The 19,419-nt window shown below is 37.6% G+C and overlaps 1 protein-coding gene across 7 annotated transcripts in view; it reads right to left on the reverse strand.

The window, feature by feature from the left end:
• Positions 1-2,842: 2,842 nt before the first annotated feature.
• Positions 2,843-19,419, reverse strand: part of CEP128 (centrosomal protein 128) — a 456,691-nt gene continuing 440,114 nt past the window's right edge. For all 7 annotated transcript variants that reach the window (XM_069595215.1, XM_069595218.1, XM_069595214.1 and 4 more), the window contains 2 exons: positions 10,453-10,561; positions 2,843-3,988 (listed from right to left, as the gene is read on the reverse strand). In XM_069595215.1, coding sequence (XP_069451316.1) covers positions 3,861-3,988; positions 10,453-10,561 — 237 coding nt within the window. In that variant the 3' untranslated portion in view covers positions 2,843-3,860. The remainder of the gene's footprint in view (positions 3,989-10,452; positions 10,562-19,419) is intronic.

A 19,419-nucleotide genomic window follows, 5' to 3' on the forward strand; every position in this document is an offset into this window, starting at 1 on the left:
GACATTCAAATCCTTTTAATTGGCTGGTCCTTAAAGACATGAAGGTGTTACAAACACCAGTCAGCCAGCCCCTTCATTGTAGGCTACAGAGATGTATCAGACTCCAGAGGTGAATAGTAGAGGCTGACTTGGCAAAACTCCGAGTGACTTGGTTAGGGTTTGGATTTGGGTAGGACATGGGCATGGGGTGGATAGACGCACAGAGGCTAAGATGGGGACAGATGAGATTAGAACTTGAAGGTTCAGCTGGTTTTACCAGAGCACAACAAATTCGTTTACTTTGTTACTGATCAAAAGCAAGGGAGACTTCCTTGAAATTTATTTGGGTACTTAGAATCCCAAGCTCTGCTTCTAGATGTAAGCACTTCTCCTAGCCTTAAATGAGATGTGTTGTGTTTTGTACGGAAGTGAAACTAAATGGAATCTTTCATGGTTTAAATTTCTTTCCTCAAATAGGGGATAAGCTGATATGTTTTTACTGCTAAACTTTCAGGAAGTTAAAAGTTGAAAGATGTGACTATTTTCATATCATACTTCAGAGCATGAAATGCCTTTTCCCAAACTTACTTTCCAGCTGAAGGTTCATGGTCTACTTTTGATCCAAGAAAACCAGATGCTTTCGTAAGGACAGCTTCCACATTTGAAGGCCATGAAAATCACAAATTTTCTGTTTTGTTTTAAATTGAGAGAAAACACTGGGACAGTTTGTTTGGGGAGGGGTATAAGAATCTTGGAAAAGGAATAGCTTCCTCAGTGATCATTCACATTCTTGGCCTTCACCATATAATGTGTAGTTGGGCTTATAGTACAAATTCTCAGTAAAACAATTTGAGATATTTACCCCTTCCTAAAAGGGGGTTGCAAAGTAAATACAACACCTAATTATATGGAAGATTTAAGTCCTACACAAAACAATTATTTGTTTTTTAATGAAAAGATTCGATATAGATTAAGGAACATGTAATAATCACTGTGATTATAAGAATGCTTTACATACCTCTGACCTGGGCTTTATGCATTTGCCACAGTTGAAAGGAGGAAAATGAAGAAAAAGAGACTTGCATTCTTAGCTAAGCAGGGAGGTGCTTTTTATCCACATAACTTTTAAATTCAAACACCTTACGTGCACAGTTTGGTTCAGCTATAGTAAAAATAGTAAATATATCTATTAGTAAAAAATATGTAAACTGTAACAAGAAAGAAGCTTCATGATTCTGGTAAGCCGGATGCATAAGATGTTATATAACCAACTGGTTTCCAGCCTTCAAATCAGACATTAGTCAAGGAAATAGTAATAACCTTAGCCAATGGGAAAAACATCAAGCCAGATTTCTCCCAGCTGTGTTTCTCCCATCTGCAGCCTTCAGTAACTTCAGTGGAAGTTTAGTGTGTTTAGGGAGAAAGATGGCCAGAAGAATCAAAATTATTAAACTGAAAAGGTCAATCTTCAAATTAAGTCTGGGACCACGATCATTTCCAGAATAAGGTTTATCCTGTCCAATGTCCCAGTGCTACAAGCAACATGGCGGACCAGCCTCAGCTCAATGGGGCTGATATCACACGTTATTCTGCCAAAGGGGTGAGTAAAGGGAAAACCGTTCTGGCTTCTGAAATGTACAAACCAAACTATTAGTATTTCCTTAGCATTCCTTTTAAATTTCCAACTCAAGCTTATGGTGACTGCAAGAGATAGGAAAAATCTTCAGAGAAGATAGGTCCTTGGATTTAACTCCACATAAACAGAGGGCCAAGGTATTTCGACAAAACTGTTGCTCACAAAAAGTTGACTTTGCCTTTGAAGTTCTTGTGTGTTCCATACTTAAAGTCAGACACCTTCATTCATCCAACCATAGTATAGGGACTTCAGTAATATACAATGCTTTTTTTTCCAGATTAAAGAAAAAAAAGGCCTTTTATAAGATCCTTTTCTGTTATAAAATCATCACCTAACATGCTTTCAAGGATGTGCCAAGTACATAATCTGAGCTACCTCCACTTTTCAGGCTTAACTGGCCTGATGTAACTTTTTTTAATGACCACAGATTTTTAAAAAAATGCTAATAATGCTCCCCCCCCCCCACGAAAAGCTAATAATGTTTTAGATCAGTTTCTACTAAAGAGAATGGACCACATGAAGTTCCTAATAATGCAGTAAATGAAAAGCTATCTAACATCTACCTGTAGGATTTAAGTAAAACCTGTTAATTTCTCCCTTGTTTTCTTCCCAGTCATTTAGATCCATGTAGATAAATATGGTATTAGTTAAAACATCAATGAAAATACTGACATAATTTCTCAATATCCCAGATTATTACCAAAGAGTAATAATTCCACTTGCACTGAAGCCTCTGGTGCTCGTTAGCACATTAGCAGCTCCAAGTCTCAAGGTTAAGGTTAGACACAACCAAACCAAGCCTGCTTAGTGGTGCCTATTCCAGAATTTCTCCAGCCAGCATGAGCACATCACTCCTTTTTCATGTAACTCCTAATGCCAAATAAAGTTTGGGACATGCACACCTGTTTTTGGGTCTCGTTTTCCTTTGTAACCCCGTGATTAGCCTAAAGCAACAACTCAGCAAAAGGTTTTTGGAATGAACAAATGATAAAATGCATGGCTGCATTATCAGAGGTTGTATACGTTGTACTGGTAAATTGTGAAGTAAAACATTCTGTCTTCTGAGGTAACTGTTGCATTTGAGTTCGTGGAGAATTCCATTTCTTCTGCACATTTAAATACGGTAAATTAGGAAAACATATCTTGAGTAGAACAAGAAACATCTTTACAAAATGTGAGAGCTCTAAACAGCAAGTAGATTTTAACAAACACAAAATGTAATGCACATTATGAAGACACTGCTTTATTGTCCTTGTCTCTGTTCAGAATCTTTCCATCATGACCCAGTGGGATTTAGTTCCTGGCTATTTACTCTTATTTAGCATTTAATAAACATCTTTCTTCACTGGTAAATCAGCATGTAAAGAGAATAGGTTCTTAAAAACACTTTGATGTTGAGAAAGACTCTTAAGATACTCAAAGAATTCAGACAGATAGTAACAGATTATACTAGAACTCTTGGAAAGTAAATCTCATGGACACAGGAGTTTGGCGCTATGATTCTGGTCAGAGTAAACCAAAGAAGGTCCAGGATATGACCGGAGTGATCACAGTGGGATATTTGGCCACAAAAAGACAAATAAATAAAATATGCTACAAATTCTTTATAACTCTAACAATTCAGATTTCATTTGTAAATTCTTCATTGTTACAAAAATGGATGATTAGAAATAATTTTAAGATACTGCATGTAGTAACAGACTGCTGAGATGATAGATGTTAACAATCCTGAGCATTTATAAAGTGGACTGTCTAATATTATATATGCATATCTCCATGACATGTTATAACACATGATAATTTATGAGGGAGAAAGCATCAAAATAAAATCACTTGTATACAAATGCTCCCTGAATTCAAAGTGCCGGCAACTTCTGCCTCAAGGAGAACTCATTTTCCTCTTTTTCAGCCAGTCATTTTTGAAAGACCTCAAATATAAATCCAAATTTTGGTCAGAAGAATGTGACTGACTACACCTGAAAATGGAAAATGCAAGGTGAAAAATATTCTTCTTTCTCTGCTGGTGTAAGTTGCCAGTAAGTTAGCTGTATGTCATTCACGAGCTGATATTATTTGGATTGGTTTAACTTATATCATCCACAAAGACCAGCTGCACTGTCTTTCAGTCAGTGTTTGGCAATGCTGAAGAGCAGAAGCTGCAGACATGTCTGCTAGATTATCTGGGCCAAACTGTGGCAAGGATACATATACTATTATTTGTAAAACACTCAGGTAAAGTAACTAATTACATTTTGCTGTTTTTGCTTTCGTATTCCTCCTTTCTGGGTTGTGGACTTCTTCCATCCATCAGTAAACTTGGGGCATCTTCCTTGATTGAAGGTGAGTCTGGAGCAACTGTTCTTTGAGTAAATGCTGGCAGGGTAAGAGAAAAGAGAAAAATACACCTGGATGAATATAATCCCTGGCTTGACAAAGCTATAAGTAATCACTGCATTTGCTTACTAGTTTTCTGTAAGCTTTACATGGACTACCAAATCTTTAATTGAGGAATAAAATATTTACTATATTAAAAAAGAACCCCACATATTCATGTCATTTGTTTTGGACTTAAACAGTGAGGGTAGAAGGCGGGTGTTGATCAGTATATAGTGACATTAAAGCACACAGACTTTTAGAAGAAGAAATCTGAAGGGATTCCTTTTTATAGAAACCTCTGTTTTACACAAAAGGAAACTGAGACTAGATGTGGAATCTAGGTTTGTTTTTCTACCACCTCTTACCTCTCTCTGAGCTCCAGATGCCTATATCCGAATATATCGGTCAGTCCTCCCACTTGGTTTCTTCATCTCTGCTGCCTGCCTATCCCTTGCTCTTCATCATCTTAGAAAATGATAGACTCATCCACCCAGTTTCTGAAACTTTGGTTCCTTCCTTCCCGTGGCCTGCTCGCTGGGCCCGTCCCATTTAAGGGTAAGTTCCAAGGAGTCTGCCCTCCATTTCACCCGAGTCCTTCTGCTTCGCACCATCTCTATTATTAATACCATCACCCCAGCCCAGGCCACCATTTTCTCTCCTGTTTTCATCTTGCCGCGTTTTCCACACACCGGAATTACCTTTCTAAAATGTTCATCAGACTATGTCACTCTGCTGCGTGATCCTTTCCCTCCCCACCCGCCATGGCCTCCCAGTGAAATCAGAATAAAATCTGCACATCTGATGGTGGCTGAAAAGGCTGCCGCGGGACCTCATGTCCTGCCCCGCTCTCCCCCAATCACTCTCCCTCACTTATTCTTCTTCCTCTTTTTCTCCCTCTGAGGTCTTTCCAGTTCTGCCCCTGGACCAGGAAGATGCGTCCCACCCAATTTTAACTCAGCTGGTTCTTCCTGCCATTCAGGTTTCAGCTCAGGTATAACCTCCTAACCACTAATATAAAGTCCTGGTCCAAGTACGTTCTATCATTTCACCTTTAACACATATTAACTACATGAACTTTTCTTTTTAGAGCAGCATGATCTAAAGTAAGCAAGTGAAAAGAAAAGTTTTTTTATTAACTTTCATTGATTTTCTTTTCTAAGAATTTCGAGTTAAATTAATATGTTAAGATTCACTTACAACTCCTAAAGTAACCCCATGAAATACCACAGTCCTTTCTTTCTGGGATTATTTATTTATATATTCATTTATGGTGGTATGGTGAAGTCGCTCAGTTGTGTACAACTCTTTGCGACCCAGTGGACTGTAACCTACTAGGCTTCTCCGTCCATGGGATTCTCCAGGCAAGAATACTGGAGTGGATTGCCATTTCCTTCTCCAGGGAATCTTCCCGACCCAGGGATCGAACCCGGGTCTCCCGCATTGGAGGCAGATGCTTTAACCTCTGAGCCAATATTCATTTAAATAAACATTATTTACAACAATGCTAGAATTATAGAAAAATTGAAATCTGCATTTATGTTTAAAATTGAGTTTATAGATACCAACTCCACCAACATTTAGCATTTGAATTTCAAAGCACTCGAGATGTGGAGAAGTCATCGGTTTGCTCCAGACTTCACTCAAATCCAGTCTGGTCTGGGCCCTGGGAGTGAAAGCCCTGTCCAGAAATTGTGTCCTTTAGCCTACAAGGAGCTATACATGGAGACCCAGTCACTACTTATAAAAAAGTAAAAATGACAGTTTCCAAAGCTGGCATTATGAGTCTCCCTCACTAAGCCCCCACTGTCTACAGGCTACAGGTAATGGAATCCAAGCCTTCTAAAAGAGTGTCCTGAATCACGGCCATAGCTTCCAGCCAGCCAGGATAAATTTGGTAGTAATCATGGCTTTAAATAATGGATTTCTGTGTTCCTATTTCCAGTGGTTGTATAAACTTACAATTTATACATTTCTCCCTGTCTTCCTGGCAGGGAAGCATCTACCTTTTCTTGAATTGACCTGAACTACACAAAGCTGACATAAATTACTACTGAAAACAAACTTCCATTAAGGCTGGGTCATTTCAGAGACCACAAATTATGCAGTATTTTCCCATTTCCTTTGTTTTTTTCCGTGGTCAGTGATTCTGCGCTTTTGTTGGGTCACAGTTTTGATGGGGCACCGAAGTCAGCAGGATGAGCGTGTTAGCGTCTTCAGCACAGACAAAAGAGCCTCATCCAGGGCAAATCCCAACCTGAGTCAGAAGAAGCCTGTTCCGTGGGCTCAGAAACTCGCGTCAACCTCAGCACCTGAGTTACCCGCCTTGTCTTCACGCAGGCCAGCTGCTCTAACCGCCCCCTTCCCCGACAGCTTTCATGGTGCATTCAGAAGTTAACAACAAAATCCAGCACATGCTAGTCAGACATAAAAGCTGGAGTTAGTAGCATTTTATTTTTATAAGATTCCTTTTTAGCCAGAGTTTCCATACATACACATATCAAACAGCACCAAAGGACTACACAGAAAGACTGCGGCCTCTTGCCCTATCCCTCCCAACCCCACACACTTGCTCCCGGGAGTCAACCACAATCAACTCTTTTAGCTTTATTTTCCATATTTACTTCAATTTTTGAAAGAAAAAGCAGCTTATATTGCTATTTTCTGAGTTATCATTTTTAGACGTATCCACACCCGTCCACTTCCCTTCACCCCATCCTCCCTATGTAGTTACGTCTGGACTTCCAGTTATGTCAGTAGTGAGTATTTACATTGACTATAAATATGGCTCATACAAACCTAATAGGACTACTCTGACACCGTTTCTTTTCATCTTTTTCCTGGAGTTATTAACTGACCTGTGTTTTTGTTTTTTTAATTTACTCTTTCTCCATAACCATCCTCAATTGTTTCTAATAGCTCAATTAGACCTGTCATGTGCCTACTAGTAGTTTTCCTCAGTGCTCAAGTGAATCCAATAATCTATCCAGCTTTAAAAAAAAATTTATTTCCTAAAGCTTTTCCTGGTAGAATCTTTTGTTTCTTCTTTCCCTATGAGAGAATTGAAGAATATGAATGTCCAGATTAAAAAAAACCCACAGCAAATAGGTAGAAAATTCAGTGAAACAAGACTCATGGGGAGACATACCATCACAAAACTCATGGAGGTTAAAGAGACAATCCTAAAAGTTGCCAGGCCGGGGTGCAGGGGGATAGCAATGGTGAAAACGATCATGTCAGAGGAATGGGAGTCAAATGGAAAAGATAGAAGGTTTTTCAATAGCAATACTAGATTTTGGAAGATAATTGTGTGATGACTTCAGAAGGAAAGTCTTTTTTAACCGAGAATTTTATAGCCAGCCAAAGTCTCAGTCAAGTGTGAATGGAAGAAGCTGATTCTCAGATACGAAAACGAAAATATTTACCTCCCTTTCTTGGATGTGCTCCCACAAAAGAACTGAAACCAGCAGAGGAAGGCCGGGGGTGACCAAAGGAACATGGGCATCCACCATATAGGCGGAAGGGGAAGGAAAAAACCTCAGGGCGACAACTGTGCAATAGCCATGTATTGGTGGGCCGTGTCATCTGCCCACTTCTGGCCTTTGTTCTGTTTTCTTTATTCTCTCTTTCCAGGACTCTCACTAATCACGGTCTGTCCTTCCTATATTGGTTTTTCGGAATAGCTTATCTCTTCTATTGCCCTTTTTCCTTATCTTCTGCTTTCTTTGAGGTTTCTCAACTTTGTTGTTTCCCACCTTTCTAGTTTATCATATTTAAAATTTCCAAGACCTCCTGGCTCGTGCTCCTTTTTCATAGCATCTTGCTCTTATTTTTACTGGATGCACTATCTCCTCATATCTATGAGGGCATTCATGATATTTTTAAGATGTCTTCTGTTCCCTGCATTATCAGCTTACTGCAGGCTCCATTTTTCTCTTTGTTGATTTTGACAAATCTCCTTTTTAATTTTGTAGTGTCAAGAAAATGTTCACGACAGGACAGTTTCTATAACTAAACTGAAATTGTGTGTACCACAAAAAATGGAGAAGTATTTAGGGCGATCATAATTCAATTCCAAAAGCCATCATGAAAAACATACAGAAAATTCAAAGTTCATCAAAAAAGTAAATTAGAATCAATGTTATTTCTAGAAATGTTTACTAAATCACCTAAAATGAGTAACAATAGGTACCTATGATTAAACTTTTTAAAGTATCCTTAAAAACATGGGGGAGGTAGGTATGGGAGGAAAATCACAAAACTTGTTAAAAAGAAGAATAGCAAAATATATGGTTATGTATAAATAATCAATAAATTAATAAAAGGGTTTACTTTTTAAGCTAAATTTCTCAGTCAGATTATATAATATAGACTAATAAAGTATTTTCTTATCCAAATAATGTTCTCAATGATATTTTTTCTTATTCTTACCTGATTTTCTGTGTCAGTGTATTTATATAGAAGCCTACAGCAGCCTGTGAGTACTACATCTTAGGAAATGACCAGTGTTAGTCATGAAATGCTACTGAGTGAAAAGCCAAATACAGTTTCTTCTACTGCCTGTCATAATATTAAATAAAATTCCAAAAATTTTGATGTTTTCCCCTTAATGTCTTCAAAGGAACCTTTCTAGAAGCCTTTCTAAGGAGGAATCTTTCTAAGGAGACTTCTGGAAGTTATAAAGGCAAAATTAAATGCCAGTAGAACAAAGCCCTCTGTGCCCACATCCTGGTGCTGCTTATTTCCAGGCTCTTGGATGTCTTCATGGATGGGGTACCATGTTGGGTTTTGGTGCTCGGTCCCCACCCTCTTCCTCTTCCATGTTTTCATACATCAAACAGACCTGAGGAAATTTTTCCATTGCTTAATATGAAAAATAATAATTTTGTATAACTACATATATATCATATTCTGAGGTACCAGAACCAACCTGAGATATGATCCAAATTGAAGGGTGACTGCCAGATGAGAATAGCAGAGGGTTTATGAAAATATATAAAATCACTTGGCAAAATGGTTGGGGCAGGAAAGGGAAAATGCTTAGCTGTTGGAATAAAATTAATCATGATATAATGGAAGCCAAACCATTTGTCAGAAACTGATAAATATTTATTCAATGAATCCATGAATATAAATCAGAAAAAAATGAGTTATTATTTTCTATTTGGTCTACTTCTTAGTGGCTAATTTTGATATTTTATTTTATAGAAACCTAGCTTTTTAAAATGACAGCATTGTCCAACTGAATGTACAAACTCTATGTCCATGGGAAACTGAAGAGCTAAATGATGATCTAAATAAGAATCTATTAACATTTGAATCCCAAATGGCTTGGATTAAAGTGGACTTGAAATAAAAATATTCATATACTCATTCATCTTACATTAACTGAGCATTTATTATGTGCCAAGTTTCATATAGGATGCTGAGGAGACAGTGGTGTATAAACATCACTCCTATCATGGAGTTCACTCTTGGGTGAAGAGAAGAATCAGCAAATAAAATGTTACTTGAATAGCAAATAATTCCATAATTATTCCAAGAAAGGTTTCAAAGGAAATTTGTAATGCATTGTGAGCACTCATAACAGCTGCTGCTGCTGCTGCTGCTAAGTCGCTTCAGTCGTGTCCAACTCTGTGCGACCCCAGAGACGGCAGCCCACCAGGCTCCCCCGTCCCTGGGATTCTCCAGGCAAGAACACTAGCATGGGTTGCCATTTCCTTCTTCAATGCATGAAAGTGAAAAGCAAAAGTGAAGTCGCTCAGTCGTGTCCGACTCCTAGCGACCCCATGGACTGCAGCCTACCAGGCTCCTCCATCCATGGGATTTTCCAGGCAAGAGTGCTGGAGTGGGGTGCCATTGCCTTCTCCGACTCATAACAGCAACCACACTTAAAACCATGAGTTCTAAAGGGTTTTTTTAAGGACACTGCATCCAAGGTGAAATATAAGTGGTGGGAGAAGGTATTCTGGGTCAACAGACTCACACTTTGTTAACGTTATAACCTTTTATTAATATCTACAGTGTATTATTCATAGAATGAAACCTACACAATAATCGTTTTCATATCCTTATTCTTCGTACAAAATTAGATATTTCTGAATAGTTTTTCTACTTTTTGAAGACTTGGATTTTATTTCAATACAATCTAACTTCCTTACTCACTCATCCACAGTTACTAGCAATCTCCATGCCAAAAAAATTGCTTAATTAAAATTTGGCGATTTAGTTTTAAGTTTTTGTGAGAAGTGTAAAGTCTAAAAAGAAGGGATTCCATATATTTTTAGTAAGTTGGTTAATTTTATAAATGTACTTGGGCATTATTTGTATGATTCACAATGAAAACTTTTTCAAAATTACAACATGAATATTACTATCATGTTCTGGTCTTTCACTTTAATCTTTCCATGAACTGAATTTTCTTAAGTCCAATTTAAAAGCTAGTACTGGGCATCATTACTTACAGTTCAAGTGGGAAAATCGTGGACTAGACAGGAAGCGACTGTGATCCTGCCAACAAGATGACTGATCTAACCCATAAGCATGGGAGCTTTCAGCAAAGTTTCTGTCATCCTAAAAAAAGAGAGCACGGGCATTTCAGTTCAAATCATTGCAATATGTAAGGCTCAGGATTCACTTAAATGTACTGAAAATAAAACTGAATCTCAAGATACAAGCTATGTTATATCATAATTTAATATTATAATCCATATAAAGAGAGAAGGAAATCACCTAAAGCCATAACAGTATGACATATTTCTTTCCAGACTTCTTTTCCCCCTGCGGATAAGATTTGTAAATTTTACTGTAAAACTCTGCTTTCTTCATTTATTTATATTTAATAATATAAATGGGCTTCCCTGGTGACTCAGTGGTAAAGAATCTGCCTGTCAATTCAGGAGACAAGGGTTTGATCCCTGGGTCAGACAGATCTCCTGGAGAAGGAAATGGCAACCTATTCCAGTATTCTTGCCTGGGAAATCCCATGGACAGAGGAGCCTGGTGAGCTACAGTCCATGGGGTCACAAAAGAGTCAGACATGACTTAGCAACTAAACAACAACAACAGTAGCACTAACATAAAGTTTTAGAAAATCATCATGTTCAGCTTATGTTACTTCTACCTTTAGCTTATGTTACTCACTTAAGGGGCTACCCTGGTGGCTCAGATGGTACAGAATTTGCCTGCAGTGCTGGAGACTTAGGTATGGTCCCCGGCTCAGGAAGATCCCCTCAAGAAGGAAATGGCAACCCACTCCAGTATTCTTGTCTGGAGAATTCCCTGGACAGAAGAACACGGCGGGCTACAGCCCATGGGTTTGCAAAGAGCTGAATATGACTGACTAACACTTTCACTCCCCCCGCCACCCACTCATATACTATCTAGTGAATATACTTTGCTTTACTCAGGTATTACTTTTCTGGGCATTTTAGGTGGTTTTTCAATATTTTACTCCTATAAATAACACTGTGAAAAATATATTTAAATATATAAACTTTCCCATGTTTAGCAATATTCTTTATGACAAATTCTTGGGTGGAAATACTGTGTCAATAAAAACAATTTGATGATTTTAAATACATTTACCTAGACTGCTTTCCATGATTATAAATATTGTTACTCATTCAACAATATTTAATACATAAACAAACATGAACGCTTGTGGATTATATGAAATTTTCCTTTTCCTCAAATCTTAGCTGAAAAAGGGAATTATATCTTTGAATAATTTTACTAGCTAAATGGGTGAGAAAACAGATGCTTTAATATACCTTTCATTGATAAATAGTAAAAATTGCATATTTTCCCTCTTAAATGTTTTCTAATTATTTGCTACACTTCATTTTTCTTCCTCATACTCATTCATTCATTCAATAATGACTTATTTGGCACCTACTATGTGCTGGTCAAAGAGCAAATATAAAATATCAGTGTAAATGATCCTGAAAGCTTCAGGATGGCAGAAGAGAAAAACATTAAACTATACATAACACAATTCAGTTAAAAACTCTGGTAAGAACTATAAGAAGAAGAGTAAATAATAGGAAGAACTAGATTTAGATTTGAGGTCCAGAGAAGTTACCTCTGGAGATGATATTGAAGGCGATACTTGAGTGCTGAGTACAAATCAATGAATCAGCCAGATGAGAACTCATAGGTGGAGGATGGAAAAAGTAGGAGGTGAGGGGTCCCAGTGAGGTGGTGAGAGAGCAGTGTTCTAGACTCACATGCAGGTGCTGAGGTAACAAAGAGTTCGGTGTGTTTGAAGAACTGAGGGAAAGCCCATGGCTTAGGCACACTGAGCCTGAGGAAGTGACTGCAGTGAGATCCAGAGGTGGGATTTGGCCTGCGGATTTTTTTCCTTAGGTACAATAAGAAGGTAATCAACGGTTTTGAGGAGAGGAATGATATGTTTTGATGTGTATTTCTCAAAGATTATTCTGGCCTCTGTGGAAAACAGGCTGGAGTACCACAAACATAGAAGTGGGAATACCAGTTAAAAGACAGGAACTGGGGATGACTGTGGGGTCAAGGGAGACTAAGGGACTGAGAATGGTGCCAAAGACACTGGATGAAGCGACTGCAGGCAGTTCATGGGGTCGCAAAGAGCCGGACATGGCTGAGGGACTGACCTGAAATGAGGTGGCCCAGACAGGTTCCTCAAAACTCACATGCAGTAAGGCCTCACGTAGCATGCATGACTATCTGATGACTTAGCTGTCGTTTTCTGCACTATGTACCAAGTTTATATTTTATTTCTTTGTCACATTTATATGTATGAAATGCAAAAGAAAGGTTAAAAGACTAAATATGGGTGTGTATGTGTGTGTGTGTATATATATATGTGTGTGTATATATATATATATATATATATATATATATATATATATATATATATATATATATATATATATGCATGCATGGGTTTCCCTGGTAGCTCAGCTGGTAAAGAATCCCCCTGCAATGCAGGAGACCCCAGTTCAACTCTTGGGTCAGGAAGATACCCTGGAGATGGGGTAGGCTACCCACTCCAGTATTTTTGGGCTTCCCTGGTGGCTCAGCTGGTAAAGAAACTGCCTGTAACACAGGAGATCTGGGTTCAATCCCTAGGTTAGAAAGATCCCCTGGAGAAGGAAATGGCTACCCACTCCAGTATTCTGATCCAGAGAATTCCATGGACTGTATAGTCCATGGGGGTGCAAAAGAGTCAACCACGATTGAGCGACTTTCACTTCACATATGCATGCATACACACACACACATTTATAAAAATCCATTTATTCTGAGCTAAATGCATGAACATAATCCTAAAATGACTTAAGAGCATCATTTTCATGTACCAAAAGGAAGCTCAGTTTCATTTAAGATGAAAGCCAGAGGTTTTAAACAAGTGATAGACAGTTTTCATTAATCATGAGAATTTCATAAGAAACTGGAAGTCATTCATTATAGGTTTGCTGGAAAGGAAATGCTATACTGTTGACCCCTGAACAACACAGGGGTTAGGGGTGTTAATTCTCTGTACAGTCAAAAATCCTTATATAACCTGTAGTTGGCCCTCTGTATCCACAGTTTGCATCTATGAATTCAATCAACTGCAGACTGTGTAGTACTGCAGTATTTACTATTGATAAAAATCTGCATGTAAGCAGACATACGCAGTTGAAACCCATGTTGTTCAAGGGTCAACTGTACTAACTTCCTCATTTTCTACATACGAAAATAGAAATATGAGTTGTTGAATAAGTAAAAAAAAAATGGAAAGAAAAGGGATAACAGTGCTAAATTGTATGTATACATTAACCCAGTGTCAAAATACATGAAGCAAAACCGGTAGAACTATAAGGAAAAAGTAGGCAAATCTATAATTATAGTTATTGGGCTTCCTCTGTGGCTAAGCAATAAAGAATCTGCTTGCAGTACAGGAGAGGCAAGGGACATAGGTTCAATTCCTGGGCTCAGAAGACTCCTTGGAGAAGGAAATGGCACCCCACTCCAGTATTCTTGCCTGGAAAATCCCATGGACGGAGGAGCCTGGTGGGCTACAGTCCACAGGGCCACTGAGTCAACACGACTGAGCACAAGCACACACATAATTATAGTCAGATATTTCGACATTCCTCTCTCAGCAACTCATTTAACTCAATAACTCTCTCACGAAACATTTAGATAAAGAATTGAGTTGAACAATGCTACTGGCCAACTAGACCTAATTGGTATTTATAGAATAGTCTATCCCAAAACAGCTGATTACAAGTATTTTTTCAAGTGCACATCCAACATTCTGCAAAATACACTATATGCTTGGTGGCAAAACAAATCTCAACAAATTTAAGATGACTGAAATTATACAGAAGATGCTGTCTGACCACAGGGAAATCAACAACAGATGGATATCTGAAAATCCTCAAGTATTTAGAAATTAAAGAACATACTTCTACTTAACTCATGAGTAGAGATCAAAAGAAAAATTAAAAAAAATTTTACTTGTATGAAAATAAAAGCACAATTTATCAGAGTTTGTGAGAAGGCATTAAAAGTGTATTTGGAGGGATATGTATAACATTAAAATGTGTATATTACAAAAGAAGAAGTCTCAAATTGATAATCCAAGTTTCCACTTTAAGAAACTAGAACATGAACAGCAAATTAAGCATAAATTAAGTAAAAGGAGGGAAATAATTAAGAGCAAAGGTCAATTAAATAGAAAGCAGAAAAACAGTGAAAATATGAAACCCATAGTGGGTTTTTTGTTTTTTTCTAAAGAGCAATAAAATCTAAAAATCTCTTCAGAGACTGATTAGGGAAAAAAAGAGGGAAGATATATGTAGAATGAAAGGAGGATATACTATTATGCCTATAGACATTAAGAAGGTAATTAGGAAATATGAACAACTCTGCCAATAAATCAGACAACTTAGACAAAATGGGTATAAATAAACAGCCTTAAAATGTGTCATCCAGTACTTCTACTTCTAGGCATCTAGATTAGGTTAATAAATTCAAGATATGGACAAAGATTTTTATACCAGGATATTAATCAATTCATTACAGTAGAAAAAAAGCTGAAATTAACCTTAAGTTTTCAACAACATGAGATTAGGAAATAAACTATGGCATAACCATAATGATAATAATGATCATAGAGAAAATTCATATATTATATAATTCATTTTTATATATAAAGTATAAAATAAAGAGGAAATAAAATTGTCAACAAATAATGATTTCAATGTAAAAAGGTATTTATAAGTAACAATTGGGAAACATACACCTTTAAATTAAGTAAATAGGTTTTAAGAAATATTTGCTATTTATTTTCTTTTCAATATTTTTCTGCATTTTCCAAATTGTGCCATATTTTTAACTGTGATATGGCAAGAAGCTGGTTGCATCATTAAAAATATAAGAGGTCCTTTTTCTGTAAATAGAAAAGATATAATCTATGCTTTGATGCCAGTTGGTTTTCTTTCAGAAATTTAAAACCCTACCTTGGCAAGAATGAATAGGATTTGACGGCCCTTGTGGACTTCCTCCTTCCTCTGGGAGGCACACTCTGAGGCTGTCATTACACCGGCTGGTTCATTCAGCAAGATGCCCAGATCTACACCTCCACTCTTGTCCTTTCTCACTGTCTTTCTCAGTCCAAGCATCAGTGGGCAAATATGAGTGTGTCTGCTTTCCCTTGAGTTCTCCTTTCTCTTATTGGCCCAAAATCATCTAAGCATCTTTTTAGTGGGAAACCTTTTATTATGCTTTTCTCTTTCACATTTTATATAGAAAGCATGATTAAGTAAAGATTTCCAGCACTGATTAAGAACATAACTCTCCTTTCTATCTGTGCATCTTCCAACTCCCCGAGGCCTTTAGAATTTCACATCTGAACATAATAGTCAGATCTATGGTTTTGGCTCGAGTTACCCCATGTCAGCTCATTCTGAAGTAGCTGTTGGCATACAGCTGGGACTGAATGAACAGTTGACCCTTGAACAACACGTTTGAACTGCGTGTGTCCACTTACACACAGACTTTTTTTTTTTGCAATAGTATATACTGTAGTACGATATGATTTACTGTTGGTTGAATCTAAAAATGAGGAATAATACCTTGGATGCAGAGGGCTAACTACAATTTACAAATGGATTTTCAAGTGCACTGAGGGTCAGTGCCCTTAACTTCTGAGGTGTCCAAGGGTCAGCTGTATGTCTTTAAGTTTCAACATTTTACATATCTTCAAAAGATTGCCAGAATCCCCAGGGTTACCTAGAAATAAATAATGAAATGATCCCTAGAAGAACACCCTAAAAGAAAAATATTTCATGATCCTTTTGAACAAATCAACATGTCAGAATATGAGAACAATATCTTCAAATCCTCCAATTATAAATTTTTATTTAATTTGTGGACTTTCTATGCAAGTAAAGTTTACAGGGTCACCATAAGATGGCTATTTCTAATTTCTATCTTTTTTCAATTAAATACTTATATATTAAGAAGGAAATATTGGTTAAAAAGGAAGATTCTTTGCAAGCTTTTGCTTTTTGCCAACTCTTACATCCTTAGCACAGGGACCTATTTTTATTACTGTCTTAAGCCTCAACAAGCTATTTAGCCATAATTCCCTGCAAAAATTCCACTGGGTGAAGGAACTTGCAATTTCTAATATTTTCCCTGGGTTTCTTCCACTTCTCTTTCATAACACACATTGTAATTGGTTTCTTAAAAGTTGTTCCAACCCGACTAAATCTTTTTGCTAAACTGATCTCTAATGATTAATATTTAATGATGCCCACCAAGTATTTTTCTCACAGAAATATTGTAAGTCCAAAGTTTATAAGACAAATGCTGCATTTAATTTTTTAAAAAATTTTAATTTATCCAACTCTGCCCCTAGAGAAAAGGAAAAGACACTTATGTGTTTCTGAATCTGTGGCAGAAATGTTTTCTTGAATTTGTCTCTAGCCTAACAATGCACTCTTCCTCTGTTTGTTCCCCACTTTTAATTCCCAGTTCTCCATTAGTGCTTGAAAAAGCTTAACCTCTTCCTCAGTAAACTTTATTCCTATTTGAAAGTTCTAACTGGACAGTTTACTTCAAGTTAGCCTTCCATAACTCAATCTGCATGACTGCCATTATATAGCTTTTAACTTCCATGAGGGTGGGGCTCTGATCACCTCTTTCTGTATTTCCACCTACCTATCCTAGTTTGCACAGTTCAGGACAGTGCCATATGCAATAAGGAACTCAATAATGATCATATTCTTGAAAGTCTGCTCTGTGGAAGTCGGAAGTAGGAGCCTGTCACTCTCACATTCTCAGTTTCTTCATGGAAGAAAATGACCAAGCTGGGCAAGACCATCTCCTAAGATTTCTCAGCACTGACATTTTGAAATTCTAATCTACCCAAGCAGAACCACTGAACAATTAGAACATCTAACTACGCAAACCATCTTTTCCAAAATTAAATCATAATACAATAAACATGAAGCCACATTCAGCCACAGAGGAACAAACTCATGAAAAACACTGTGTTGGATAGGGCCATTTGATACATTTACCTATATTCAATTGCTATTTTATGGTGTAAAAATTTAATATTCTTAGTGACTCACTAAAAAAAAAAGGAGTATACTCCGCTTTTGTTGTGTGTGTGTGTGTGTGTGTGTGTGTGTTTTACCCATTTCAGACTTGGCTCTATATGATTTTAACCCATTTTCAAAAACCAAACATATTCACAGTGGGTAAAAATTTCCCATAAACAAATATTCTCAAAAAAATGTGTCACTGACTTAAGAAACAAAGGGAGAGATGCAAAGATATTTTATAATGATGGTTCCTGGAACCAATGTTTATTCCCTGAAAGCGACTGTTTAAAAGGAAACAAGGATTGTTTGGATAAGTATGTTATGATATATTTACTACAAACTAACAAAACAATTAACTGGCATTATCACTCACCTAGAGCCAGACATCCTGGAATGGAAAGTCAAGTGGGCCTTAGGAAGCATCACTACAAACAAAGTTAGCGGAGGTGACGGAAATCCAGCTGAGCTATTTCAAAACCTAAAAGATGATGCTGTGAAAGTGCTGCAAATGTGGAAAACTCAGCCATGGCCACAGGACTGGAAAAGGTCAACTTCATTCCAATCCCAAAGAAAGGCAATGCCAAAGAATGCTCAAACTACCGCACAATTGCACTCATCTCACACACTAGCAAAGTAATGCTCAAAATTCTCTAAGCCAGGCTTCAGCAATATGTGAACCGTGAACTTCCAAATGTTCGAGCTGGTTTTAGAAAAGGCAGAGGAACCAGAGATCAAATTGCCAACATCCACTGGATCATCGAAAAAGCAAGAGAGTTCTGGAAAAATATTTATTTCTGCTTTATTGACAACGCCAAAGCCTTTGACTGTGTGGATCACAACAAACTCTGGAAAATTTTTCAAGAGATGGGAATACCAGACCACTTGACCTGCCTCTTGAGAAATCTATATGCAGGTCAGGAAGTAACAGTTAGAACTGGACATGGAACAACAGTTTCCAAATAGCAAAAGGAGTACATCAAGGCTGTATACGGTCACCCTGTTTACCTCAGATATGCAATGACACCACCCTTATGGCAGAAAGTGAAGAAGAACTAAAGAACTTCTTAATGACAATGAAAGAGGAGAGTGAAAAAGTTGGCTTAAAGCTCAACATTCAGAAAACAAAGATCATGGCATCCAGTTCCATCACTTCATGGCAAATAGATGGGGAAATAGGGGCAACAGTGACTGACTTTATTTTGGGGGGGCTCCAAAATCACTGCAGATGGTGATTGCAGCCATGAAATTAAAAGACGCTTACTCCTTGGAAGGAAAGTTATGACCAACCTAGACAGCATATTCAAAAGTGGAGATATTACTTTGCCAAAAAAGGTCAGTCTAGTCAAGGCTATGATTTTTCCAGCAGTCATGTATGGCTGTGAGAGTTGGACTATAAAGAAAGCTGAGCGCCGAAGAATTGATGCTTTGAACTGTGGTGTTGGAGAAGACTCTTGAGAGTTCCTTGGACTGCAAGGAGAGCCAATCAGTCCTGGGTGCTCACTGGAAGGACTGATGTTGAAACTGAAACTCCAATACTTTGGCCACCTGATGCAAAGAAATGACTCATTTGAAAAGACCTGCTCCTGATTGAAGGCAGGAGGAGAAGGGGACGACAGAGGATGAGATGGTTGGATGGCATCACCGACTCAATGGTCATGAGTTTGGGTAAGCTCCGGGAGTTGATAATGGGCAGGGAGGCCTGGCGTGCTGCAGATCATGGGGTCACAAAGATATGGACACAACGGAGTAACTGAACTAAACTGATGTACCTAATATATTTAGAATTTTGAATTCAATATGATTAACAATTTTATCTTTACAGTTAAATTTCTTCATAATCTTTCC

Source organism: Ovis canadensis, chromosome 7 (genome assembly GCF_042477335.2).
Source record: "Ovis canadensis isolate MfBH-ARS-UI-01 breed Bighorn chromosome 7, ARS-UI_OviCan_v2, whole genome shotgun sequence".
Taxonomy (NCBI): domain Eukaryota; kingdom Metazoa; phylum Chordata; class Mammalia; order Artiodactyla; family Bovidae; genus Ovis; species Ovis canadensis.